Source organism: Acanthochromis polyacanthus, chromosome 6, assembly GCF_021347895.1.
Source record: "Acanthochromis polyacanthus isolate Apoly-LR-REF ecotype Palm Island chromosome 6, KAUST_Apoly_ChrSc, whole genome shotgun sequence".
In the NCBI taxonomy this organism is placed as follows: Eukaryota; Metazoa; Chordata; class Actinopteri; family Pomacentridae; genus Acanthochromis; species Acanthochromis polyacanthus.
The window spans coordinates 43,351,562-43,364,890 of NC_067118.1; the positions used below are offsets into that span (position 1 = coordinate 43,351,562).

The 13,329-nt window shown below is 44.7% G+C and overlaps 1 protein-coding gene across 1 annotated transcript in view; it reads right to left on the minus strand.

The window, feature by feature from the left end:
* The window catches only part of sema3b (sema domain, immunoglobulin domain (Ig), short basic domain, secreted, (semaphorin) 3B), a 50,766-nt gene that overhangs the window by 22,111 nt on the left and 15,326 nt on the right, over positions 1-13,329 (minus strand). Inside the window, 2 exon segments of the mRNA XM_022209018.2 lie at positions 6,508-6,570; positions 8,045-8,202. Of these exon segments, the coding sequence (XP_022064710.2) occupies positions 6,508-6,570; positions 8,045-8,202 (221 nt within the window).

Sequence of the window (13,329 nt, forward strand, 5' to 3'; positions counted from 1 at the left end):
TGCTGGTCTTTCTGTGGACACCTGCCTCCAGTGGTTCAGATTCTGTGATTAGTGGTGGGACGCCATTAAAACAATTCATCTAATTAATTGGAGGCTTTGTAATTAATTATTCATCACATTGTCAAATAGCAACATTTGACACAATAAGCAAAGTTTTTCAGTTCAAAAAAATGCTGGTTGAAAACTGACTCAATGAACAGACATACAGGCGTTTAGAAGTTAAAGTTTAAAAATGGGACGTATTGAAAATGTGATTTGATGATTTAAAGGCTGGATTTAGTTGCATAAGTAGTTCAAGGAGCTTCAAAAAGTTTAAAATCCACAGATTCATTCTGTTTTCATAGTCTAAAGTGGTCTATATGGGATGGCTTCACTGTTAGCCGGTACCAGGCCTGTGGTAGCTAATGTTAGCTCTGGTGCTAACAGCAGCATGTTTTACATTGAGGTGATCAGAAAACAACCAGGCTTTGATCCAAGCTGCCATCAGGAGGACTTTAACATAAAATTTTCCTCCCAACGAGCTCAGTGTGTGTCGTCTTCCTGAAACTTTCTGACATCACTCAGGTCGGATCTAAAACAGACTATAGGTTCATTAGCGCCACCTACTGGGCTGGAGTGTCCATCAGTGTTACCACAGAAAATATTTTACTGGTCTTCATGCTAGGTGAAAAACTAATGATATTGACCGATATTACATTTTTGTGCCAATATCGGGCTAATTATTATCGGACATCCCTTCTACTGGAGTCATTTCTGCTGAACAGATTAAAGGTAAAAATACATTTACAAGTCAGAACATCAACAATGAAGCTGACCTCTGCTCTCAACAGACTTTTTCTTCTTCTCTGGAGGTGAACTTCATGGATCTTCTACAGCTAAAATAAAGTGATGGATTTTTCTCATACATAAACGTTTGCATGGTGGGGCTTTCTTTATCATTCTTCTTCAGAAACAGTTCCTGGTTTGAACATGTCAGGTAGAATCACTGTTTATACCAGGAATCCAGTATTAGTAGTTTTACAGTGAGCAGAGTTGTAGGTGAGCTGGTGTGCTCGAGCTGCAGCCTCTTATTAGGACATGAGCAGAGATGGAAGCGAGGACTTCATGGGTCTTCATATTCTGGATACGGCGGTGTTTACATCTGAGGCATTTTAAGGCTGGAAGTTACTGCTTTGCTGTAAAAACCTTCTAAATGTTGAAGCTCAGAGATGAGAACAGAGCGCTACTTTAAACCAACTCCCAGCAGGAACATAATAAATCACTTCCCTCTCGTGCGTCAGAATATTTCATGCACTTATGCAACAGATGCAGCTATTTGTGGTCATTGTCAGAGAAGGGCTTAATGAGAGTCTCACGAGGGAGAAAAGAACAGAGTTATTGAAGGGAGAAACAATGAGGGGGTTTAGAAGAACACCAGAGACTTCTGGTTCCCAGGAAACAAACAATGCTAGAACCAGAGAGAGGGTGGGAGGAATGAGGAGATCCAGGGGAGGAGACAGAGCCTCATCCTGTAAGACGGGACAGTCAGACTCATTCTAGTCCAGGTTCTACATCCAGTCCAGTCTGATCTCCAGTAAAACCAGTAAAACCACAGCATAATAAACTGTAAATAACCACAACTCCTGTTGGTTCCTTTGTTTTAGTGCAGAAATGTTCATTCCAGCAAAAAATGTGACAAATGTCATGAAACAAAACAAAAAGAGACAAAAAATGACAAACGAGAAACAAAACAATCAAAAATAGACAAACAAGACAAGTGAGACAAAAAACAACAAATAAAACAAAATGACAAAAAACACAAGTGAGACAAAAAGGAACCACAAAACGTCAAAAGTCAGACCAAAAACAAGATAAAATATTACAAAAACAAGACACAAAGCGACAAAAGAACAATCTAGTATTTTACTTTCTGATCCAAACAACTTAACAACTTGTTTTACTAATTTACAATCTGCAGTTAATGTCTTCTCTGTAATTTTTACACTTTGAGGGCCGGATTGGACCCTCTGGAGGACCACTTTTGTAAGCTTTATGTAATAATGTAATTTTTTAAATGTCACATAAAAGAAGAGTCTCACTCCTGTTCTGGTTAGAACAGCATCACTGGCTGGTTGTGAATCTGTCTCTGGTTTGGATTTTTGGTGTTTTTATTTAGCAGAGATCAGTGGAGCTTCATCACAGAACTGATTTAAAGTGAAACTGAAAAGCCGCATTAAGGCAGGTGACCACAGGAACGTCTTTAACATGTACAGTAATTCTGCTCATGAAATGACAGAAACCTGATTAGCGAGGTTACATTCGGTTGCAGTGAGTGTTTATTGGTTTTATCAGCAGGGAGGGAGCGGTCCTGAGCAGCAGCAACAACAGCTGGAGAGAGAGCTGATAAAAACCAGAACAGAAACCAAACAGTCTGATGCAACCACAGGATCTGAATAGGTTATGATCCATTGTTCACAGATCTGACTGAAGCCGTGACCAGAGCAGCCCGGACAGCCTCGTAGTTCCCTTGTGGTTCCCTCACGGTTCCCTCCATTCTTTTCCTTGGCAGCCGTAATGAGTTCAGAAAATAAAGACGTTCTATATCAATCTGCATTAAGACGGTTTAGCTTCCAGGAACAAACGCTGCCTGTGACCATTAGGAGTCTACATGTGGAGGTGTGGAGGTTGGACCACCCACAGCTCCATCACAGCTCCATCGCAGAGCACCATCACAGAGCACCATCACAGCTCCATCACAGCTCCATCACAGCTCCATCACAGCGCTCCATCACACAGCTCCATCACAGCTCCATCACAGCTCCATCACAGAGCTCCATCACAGCTCCATCACAGCTCCATCACAGCTCCATCACAGAGCACCATCACAGCTCCATCACAGCTCCATCACAGCTCCATCACAGCTCCATCACAGCTCCATCACAGCTCCATCACAGCGCTCCATCACACAGCTCCATCACAGAGCTCCATCACAGCTCCATCACACAGCTCCATCACAGCTCCATCACACAGCTCCATCACACAGCTCCATCACACAGCTCCATCACACAGCTCCATCACAGCTCCATCACAGCTCCATCACACAGCTCCATCACAGCTCCATCACACAGCTCCATCACACAGCTCAATCACAGCTCCATCACAGTTCCATCACAGAGCTCCATCACAGAGCTCCATCACAGCTCCATCACAGCTCCATCACAGCTCTATCACACAGCTCCATCACAGCTCCATCACAGCTCCATCACACAGCTCCATCACAGCTCCATCACACAGCTCCATCACAGCTCCATCACACAGCTCCATCACAGCTCCATCACACAGCTCCATCACAGCTCCATCACACAGCTCCATCACAGCTCCATCACAGCTCCATCACAGCTCCATCACAGCTCCATCACACAGCTCCATCACAGCTCCATCACACAGCTCCATCACACAGCTCCATCACAGCTCCATCACAGCTCCATCACAGCTCCATCACAGCTCCATCACACAGCTCCATCACACAGCTCCATCACAGCTCCATCACAGCTCCATCACAGCTCCATCACAGCTCCATCACAGCTCCATCACACAGCTCCATCACACAGCTCCATCACAGCTCCATCACAGCTCCATCACACAGCTCCATCACACAGCTCCATCACAGCTCCATCAAAGCTCCATCACAGCTCCATCACAGCTCCATCACACAGCTCCATCACAGCTCCATCACAGCTCCATCACAGCTCCATCACACAGCTCCATCACACAGCTCCATCACAGCTCCATCACAGCTCCATCACAGCTCCATCACAGCTCCATCACAGCTCCATCACAGCTCCATCACAGCTCCATCACAGCTCCATCACAGCTCCATCACACAGCTCCATCACACAGCTCCATCACAGCTCCATCACAGCTCCATCACAGCTCCATCACACAGCTCCATCACACAGCTCCATCACAGCTCCATCACAGCTCCATCACAGCTCCATCACAGCTCCATCACAGCTCCATCACAGCTCCATCACAGCTCCATCACACAGCTCCATCACAGCTCCATCACAGCTCCATCACAGCTCCATCACAGCTCCATCACACAGCTCCATCACAGCTCCATCACAGCTCCATCACACAGCTCCATCACAGCTCCATCACACAGCTCCATCACACAGCTCCATCACAGCTCCATCACAGCTCCATCACACAGCTCCATCACACAGCTCCATCACAGCTCCATCACACAGCTCCATCACACAGCTCCATCACAGCTCCATCACAGCTCCATCACAGCTCCATCACACAGCTCCATCACACAGCTCCATCACAGCTCCATCACAGCTCCATCACAGCTCCATCACACAGCTCCATCACACAGCTCCATCACACAGCTCCATCACAGCTCCATCACAGCTCCATCACACAGCTCCATCACAGCTCCATCACAGCTCCATCACACAGCTCCATCACAGCTCCATCACACAGCTCCATCACACAGCTCCATCACACAGCTCCATCACAGCTCCATCACAGCTCCATCACACAGCTCCATCACACAGCTCCATCACAGCTCCATCACAGCTCCATCACACAGCTCCATCACACAGCTCCATCACACAGCTCCATCACAGCTCCATCACAGCTCCATCACACAGCTCCATCACAGCTCCATCACAGCTCCATCACACAGCTCCATCACAGCTCCATCACACAGCTCCATCACAGCTCCATCACAGCTCCATCACAGCTCCATCACACAGCTCCATCACACAGCTCCATCACACAGCTCCATCACAGCTCCATCACACAGCTCCATCACAGCTCCATCACACAGCTCCATCACAGCTCCATCACACAGCTCCATCACAGCTCCATCACACAGCTCCATCACACAGCTCCATCACAGCTCCACAGCTCCATCACACAGCTCCATCACAGCTCCATCACACAGCTCCATCACACAGCTCCATCACAGCTCCATCACACAGCTCCATCACACAGCTCCATCACACAGCTCCATCACACAGCTCCATCACAGCTCCATCACAGCTCCATCACACAGCTCCATCACAGCTCCATCACACAGCTCCATCACACAGCTCCATCACAGCTCCATCACAGCTCCATCACAGCTCCATCACACAGCTCCATCACAGCTCCATCACAGCTCCATCACAGAGCTCCATCACAGCTCCATCACACAGCTCCATCACAGCTCCATCACAGCTCCATCACACAGCTCCATCACAGCTCCATCACACAGCTCCATCACAGCTCCATCACACAGCTCCATCACAGCTCCATCACACAGCTCCATCACAGCTCCATCACAGCTCCATCAGCTTCTTTCCACAGCTTTTTCTCTGACTTTTGCTGTTTGTCTCGTTGATGTTTTGTTTCTCATTTTTGTCGTTTAGTGTTTCTTTTTTGTCTCGCTTGTTTTCTCTATTTTTTGTGAGTTTGTTGTTTTATTTCTTGCTTTTGTCATTTTTTGTCTTGTTTGTGTCATTTGTGTAACTTTTTGTGTCATTTGTTCATTTTTTCATTCGCTTTGTGTCGTTTTTTGTCTAATTTTTTGTCCCTGATTTGTTTTGTCGTTTATCTAATTTTTTTTGTCGTTTTGTTTTTTGCTTTTGTCATTTTGTGTCTCATTTTTGTCATATTTTGTCTTGTTTTTGCAGTTTTTTTTTGTCTGTCTTTTGTCGTTTTGATCATAAAGTAAATCCTCTGTGGTTCAGCTCCAGGTGACTAAATGTTGTGTTCCTTTGTAGACACTCTGTGATCTGGAAGTTGTAATGTGGAAATGATAAACTGAGGATGAATGCTGATGAAACTGAACTTATTTTTCTTTATAAATTTCAGGTTGCTTTTGATGTTTTGCACTAAACCAAAGGAACCATGAGGAGTTGTGGTTATTTAGAGGCTATCATGCGGTTTTACTGGTTTTACTGGCGATCAGGTTTTAATGTGGAACCTGGACTAAGATGGGTTTGACTTAAAGCCTTCTGTCTGAACGTTTGAAACTCGTTCAGGGATTTCTTTGTGCTACATTCAGATATAAAGCAGATTGAGGAGGTGATGGGAGCTCCCGGCGGCCCAGCAGTGGGAGTGCTGCTCCTATTATTACATGTTATCTGCTTTAAAAGTGGTGGTTGTGTCTCCCGTGACTCCAGTGGATTAAAAGGTAGCATTGTGTTGGTGGGAGTGGACAGAAACCTCCTCCACAGCTCTGCCCCGTGGCCTCCTAACGCCGCTGGGAGCTGACAGCGATCTGAAGGCCGATAGGGAGTCGAGTGTTTGAAGCTTATCGGCTAAACGGACCGATTATGAAGCACAAAGCACCGTCACAGGAGCAGTTTTATTTTAGCTGATAACACGTGTGTTGTTGGTGTTTTTATTAGATATTTCACCGCACAGAACTCTATATGTCAGACAGCGAGAACACAGATGTTCAGGTGTGTTTTATAAACTAAAATGAAGAAGATGAAGGGAACAGGTAACATTCAGAGCGGGGGTGGGACTTACAGTGATGTCCTTTCCAGCCCAGTTACACTCCTCTCTCCAGTCAACGGGGGCCGGCCAGTAGATCTGGAACAAGACAGGAAAAGATTGGTTAGCACTGTTGGTTTAGGCAGAATTTATTAATATATAGTCATATATTTATACTTTATAATCCATGCAGACATTTAGTCATTCAAAGCCTGCTGGATAGAAATTTCCCCTGAAATGTGACACTTTTACGGCCTTCACTAAATGTAAAAAAATGAGACAAAAAAGGCAAAAAAATTAATAAAATGTCAAAAATGAGGCATAAAACTTCAGAAGAGACAAAGAGCAGCTCCAGCTCTAACACCTAGAACCAACAGTGATGGAACAAAAGTTTTTTAATGAAGTGGGTTGAAGTGCAGGCCGTGTTTCCACATCAGACCAGTATGGAAACCAGTTAAAGATTTAAGTAATAAACTGTCCATTATTTATAGATTTCTATTCCAGTTCTGGTAAAACTTGGTGGCACTTGAAAAAATGTTAATTTCATTTTTTTAGTATGAATATTGTTGGAAATAATCAAAGAAATGTTACCAAATTTCCACATTTTTTTCTGATTTATGGCATTATAACCACGTCATGCTGCACAGATGATGGTTTTAGTTCTTTTTACTTTTATTCATGGTTGTTCTGTTTCTATGGAAGAGAAAAATGAGACCAAAAATGTGACAGAAGCAAAAAACTACCCAGAAGCTTGTTGGAGCTCAGAAGGTTAAGGGTTCCACTTCACACAGAAGCTTTAAACTCCATCATAGCCAGCCTCTCCATGCTTTCCTTCTCTTCCTTCCACTTCATCTAACCTCTTTATCCACCACACTGGAAAACAGCTCTGGTGAATCTGAACACCCGGCTCATAAATCAAACGCACCCGTACACCTAAACCCAGCAGAGGTTTCACAGCTAACGTGTAATTTACTCCAAACAGCTGTGGACAGATGTTCCTGTGTGGCTGTACAGTGTTTATTGTGCAGTATTTTGTGTACTTTCAGGCCTGTAGGGTTTGACTATTCTTCACTACAACAGGCTTCAATTACCAGTTTGCCTTTTAAATATTAGCTGATTTTTCTGTATTATCGTCGTCCAACGCTTTGATTTTCTACCTTTCTCTCCTAATCCTGATCGCTCTCAGATGTGCAACGATTTGTTCGCAGAAATGTGTCTACGCTTCTGGATATTTCTCTTTCTGTCGTTCCCTTTTGGTCCAGGTGAACTTTTAAGCCTCTAACAGCCTGACTTTGATACCAGCAGCAAGAAATGACGTAGAATTCAAACATGATGGATGGAAATAGGAACCACTTCATGGCTTTCATCAGCTGCCAGTAATCATCTTAATCTGCTCTGCAATCAACACAAACTGAAGCAATAAAGGACATTTTTGGTGGGAATATATACAGATAGTGATGAGAGCACAGTTCAGGCCTGAAGGTGTTGAAATGTGCAGCAGCAGAAAATGAATACCGATTAGCAAAGCCTTCCACGTGTTTTACAGCTCGGGTTTATGGTGTTTCTGACCCACCTTGTGCTCCTGCTTGGCGATGTTGTCCAATGAGAGCGACAGCAGGAAGTTCTTGGCTCCTACGAACAGTCGGCCTCTCTCCTCGTCCAGCAGCAGAGCGCTGAAGCAGCAGGAACGCTCCAGCTCGAACCGCCGGACGCCGTGGAACTGCTGCAGCTCTGAAAACGTCAAGTTTTACTGCTCAGACTCAGTGGTTTCATGACTATTGTTCATTTTTGTGGAGATCTTTAGTCTCCAGAAGCTTCCATGTTGATTAAAGTGTTCCTGCACTGATAACAGACAAATAAACAAACAAACACATCTCTAAAAGGCTATCTGGCCTCATTGGCACCGAGTTGGTGGCACCTGTTTTAGAATTCATTGAGGATTGGGGGGGTGAGGGAACAAAGGAACATGTCTGTCCTGTGTGTGTGTGTGTGTGTGGGTATGTGTGTTTATGTGTAAATGTGTGCACTTACGTATGTCATTGCAAATTGTGTTTATATATGTATGTGTTTATGGACCCCCTTGAAAACGAGATGCTACATCTCAAGGGGCATTCCATTAATAAACTTCAAAGTTCAACTGTATAAATATAAAGGAACAGCTGGCCAGTTGTTCAACAGTGATCAGTTTGTCTGTGTTGGACCTTCTGATGAACCGTTTTAAAATTTCATTTATGAGATGCTTTAATCCAAAGTGATGTACATCTGAGAGTAGATCCAACACCGGCAGGGATCTGTTCAGGAGAAAACAACCTGGATAAGATCTGTAAAACAATCCAAAGTAGTTTCAATCAGTCCAAGTCCAGTGGATTGATTTAAACTACTTTGGATAACCATGACCTGGATGAATGAGAACCTACACAGACATCTATAAAACAAGTTCTAGAGTCATAATTGGACTGTGGTGTCTGTATGAAGTGCAGACGTAATAGGATTTTGGTTTTTAGCAGTCAAAGGGTTTCAGTGAAGAGCTGGTTTTTAATCTTTTTTAACGACTGAGAGAGACTGCAGATGGAACAGAGTGTGGTAACTCGTTCCGCCACCGAGGAACCAGAGAAGAAGAGTCCAGCTATGGACCGGCCCTGTTCTGGAGGTTGGATCAGGAACCTTTTGTTAGAGCGTAGAGAGATGGAGGGAGAGTAGACCTGGATGAGAGAGTTCAAGAAAGAGGAGATGTTTTCATTCGAGTTTTGAATCCAAGTATCAGAGTTTTGAATTTTATGCAGCAACAGGAAGCCAGTAAAGAGATCTGAACAGCAGGAAGACATGGGCTGTTTTTGGTTGAAAACTAGTTAATACCAACGTCAGTGTTTGTGTCTGAAATAAGTTACTACACCATATATACACCCATCAGCTACAACATTAGAACCACGTTAAAGTATGGTTTATGTCCCCTTTATGCTACCGGTACTGCTCTGACCAGTTGGGTATGAACAGCAGGACGTTGGTAGTGGATCCTTTGGGATGGATCCTTTGGGATCAGGCTTGTTCCAACACATTCAATGGATCCTCCATCAGTTTAAGATGATGTTTCTCAAAGTGTGGGCGTGTCCCCCTGGGGAGCACAGAGGCATGAGGAGGAAAAGGTCCGTCTACGCAGAACTAATGAGCTGAACTATTGTCTTAACGTCGGCCTGTTTTCCGCGGTGCACAGCAATCCTTAAACTGCGCTGGCCTTTTTTCAATACAAAGTACGGACTCAGAAGGTGGACCCCTGAGAACACATCGTTAATGTGCAGTTAGAACACCGGTGTCCTTCATCACATCACCACCTGATTATTTTTACCAGTGGTGTCAAACATATGGCCCCCGGGCCAAAACCGGCTTACCGGATGGTCCATTTGGGGGGGCAGGGAAGTTTTTTGTCCTCTGAAGGGGGACCTGGTGGAAAAGTTTGAGAACTGCTGGTTTAAGATATGGAGTTAATAAACCACTGCATTTTAATGACATTCTCCATTTTGGTGCTTTTACCTGTCAGTATTGTTGTAACTAATCAGTGTGGTGCACTATAAAAGGTGTTAACTATTATAGATAAATTACAGATGGTACACCCTATGCTGTGCACTCAAAGTAAAACATTCCACAATCCACCATTAAGGTAGAGTACAGCCGATGGTTAGTAACCAGCGATATGAACCATCATGGACTGCACCAACCAGACCAATAAGAGCGTGAAAAGTTGTCATTAAATGTAAATAATTTCCTCTTTAGTTTTCCTGTTTTGGACATGTAATAAACTGTGAATCTGATGTTTGCACTACTGCCAGAGCACAAATCGCGGCTAGCAAGTGATGAAGAAAAACCACATCCTTTAGCTACAGAACCCCACAGTGTCACTCTTTATTCCATCACCTTTGTTACTGATGGTTCCCTTTTGTTGTCTGCCAGATATTTTGATTCTATCACCTTTTGTCACCGATTAGCAAATATATGCAAACTAACCACTATCCTTTTTTGTATTTATGATACATACTGTCCCCTTCCAACTGTCTGACAGACTGCATAAAATGTTTCTGTTCAGTAAATATTCTGGGTCGGCTTACCTTCACGCAATAAACCAGGATACTAATAAACTCCCGAATACAGCAAACATCGCTTGAGAACATTGAATAAATTTCTTCAGTATGAGTGACAGAAGTAATAGCTCAAGTAGTGTTTGAAATGTTCCGCTGCTGAGGTGTTCCCTACACAGCTCCCCACACAGTTCCCTACACAGTTCCCCTACACAGTTCCCCACACTGTTCCCTGCACAGTTCCCCGCACAGTTCCCCTACACAGTTCCCCTACACAGTTCCCTACACAGTTCTCCTACACAGTTCCCCTACACAGTTCTCCTACACAGTTCCCCACACTGTTCCCCGCACAGTTCCCCTACACAGTTCCCCGCACAGTTCCACTACACAGTTCCCTACACAGTTCCCCACACTGTTCCCCGCACAGTTCCCCGCACAGTTCCCCGCACAGTTCCCCTACACAGTTCCCTGCACAGTTCCCCTACACAGTTCCCCACACAGTTCCCCGCACAGTTCCCTACACAGTTCCCCTACACAGTTCCCTACACAGTTCCCTACACAGTTCCCCTACACAGTTCCCTGCACAGTTCCCCTACACAGTTCCCTACACAGTTCCCCTACACAGTTCCCCGCACAGTTCCCCGCACAGTTCCCCGCACAGTTCCCTACACAGTTCCCCGCACAGTTCCCTACACAGTTCCCCGCACAGTTCCCCACACAGTTCCCCACACAGTTCCACTACACAGTTCCCTGTACAGTTCCCTGCATAGTTCCCTACACAGTTCCACTACACAGTTCCCCGCACAGTTCCCTACACAGTTCCCCTACACAGTTCCCTACACAGTTCCCCACACTGTTCCCCGCACAGTTCCCCGCACAGTTCCCCTACACAGTTCCCTGCACAGTTCCCCTACACAGTTCCCCTACACAGTTCCCTACACAGTTCCCCACACTGTTCCCCGCACAGTTCCCCGCACAGTTCCCCTACACAGTTCCCTACACAGTTCCCTGCACAGTTCCCCTACACAGTTCCCTACACAGTTCCCCTACACAGTTCCCTACACAGTTCCCTACACAGTTCCCCAACACAGTTCCCCTACACAGTTCCCTACACAGTTCCCCTACACAGTTCCCCGCACAGTTCCCCGCACAGTTCCCTACACAGTTCCCTGCACAGTTCCCTACACAGTTCCCCGCACAGTTCCCCACACAGTTCCCCACACAGTTCCACTACACAGTTCCACTACACAGTTCCCTGTACAGTTCCCTGCATAGTTCCCTACACAGTTCCACTACACAGTTCCCCGCACAGTTCCCTACACAGTTCTCCTACACAGTTCCCTACACAGTTCCCCTACACAGTTCCCTGCACAGTTCCACTACACAGTTCCCTGCACAGTTCCACTACACAGTGGCCATTAGATAGTGAGTGGATGATTCTGGACACAGCCGGTGGATTCTTGCTCCAAACTCTGTCACGTTTAAAACAAAAACAGCCCCACAGTATTTCTGACTTTATGACCTTAGCTTCTTCTTTAGTAAGTCTTGGTGAGGGTAAACAATGACCTCAGAAAAGCATCGACGCCAAAACCACCTCCAGTCTTCTGATCCAAATCAGTGAGTCGGCTGCAGGACTGCAGCGAGTCATGTGGTTAATAAAGAAGATTACCACGACTTTTCAGCGCATCTAAATAACATTTAAGAGCTGCGTCCTGAGGCCAGTGACTGAGGCAGGACAATCCTATAACAGTAATGATACTATATTGGTTTCAATGGAAAAACTGAGTGCTCATGCTGTTTCCAAACTGGCAGGAGCTGATTCAGGGGGCACCGTGCCCAGGAAAATTCAGCTTGTATTTGTAAATTTAAGCTGTAATAGTTACCCCAAGCCAAAGGGAAAAAAACTGTGTTGTTGGCTGAAGAACCCACAGAAATAAAGGGACTGCATCCTCCCCTGCCCTCCTCACTGAGACGTTAAAATGGATTTATTAGTCTGCCATTGTTCTAATGTGAATTTATAACTTTAATTAAGACTCTGACGCCACCATTAGCCGCCTGCATGACATCAGGGACTTTATTATTCAGTCCCAGTACTGTGTTGACAGGAACACTCAGACTGATGACACGGACAGATTAAAAGTCACCTACTGACAAAAACTGACAGTTTGCTCTATTTTAAAAAGATTCAGGTGTCTTTGAGTTGGTTAAATCTGCTGTTCTAACCTTTATTTCAGTAGTTTTACCTTGTTAATTGCCTCTCTAGCTGCCTAATAACGCTCAAAACAAACAACTTTTATTAGTCTGAACTGGACTTGTCCTCCAGCTGCTCCCATTTCTGAAACACATTTAACCTACATTTGCTTCTTTGTTACTGATTTACAGTCAGCACATTTTCACCTTAACAGCTTTTAAAAGTTAACATTAGGATGCTTACATATAAAAATATAGCATGTTGATCCGTTTATGGGGTCTGAACATTAAAATATAACCCGTTTTCCAGTCAGATACCAAAAACGCAGATATTTCTGGGCTCGTTTTTCAGTTTTCCCAAATTTCCAGTAACAAAACAGAAAACACATTTTGTTATCTGGTTGGTTTAATCCATTTTTTGTTGTTTTTCTGTTTGCTACCAGAGAGAGAAAGCCTCTTTTTCATATTTCTGTCTTTTTCATAGAAAGTCAGGTCAAGCAAAATGGAAAATCAGTTTGTTTTTCTGATGAAATGATCTGACTGAGCAGCCCTGGAGGAGGACTGAGCTCTCTGAGGGCTTTTCTGGTTGTACGGTGGT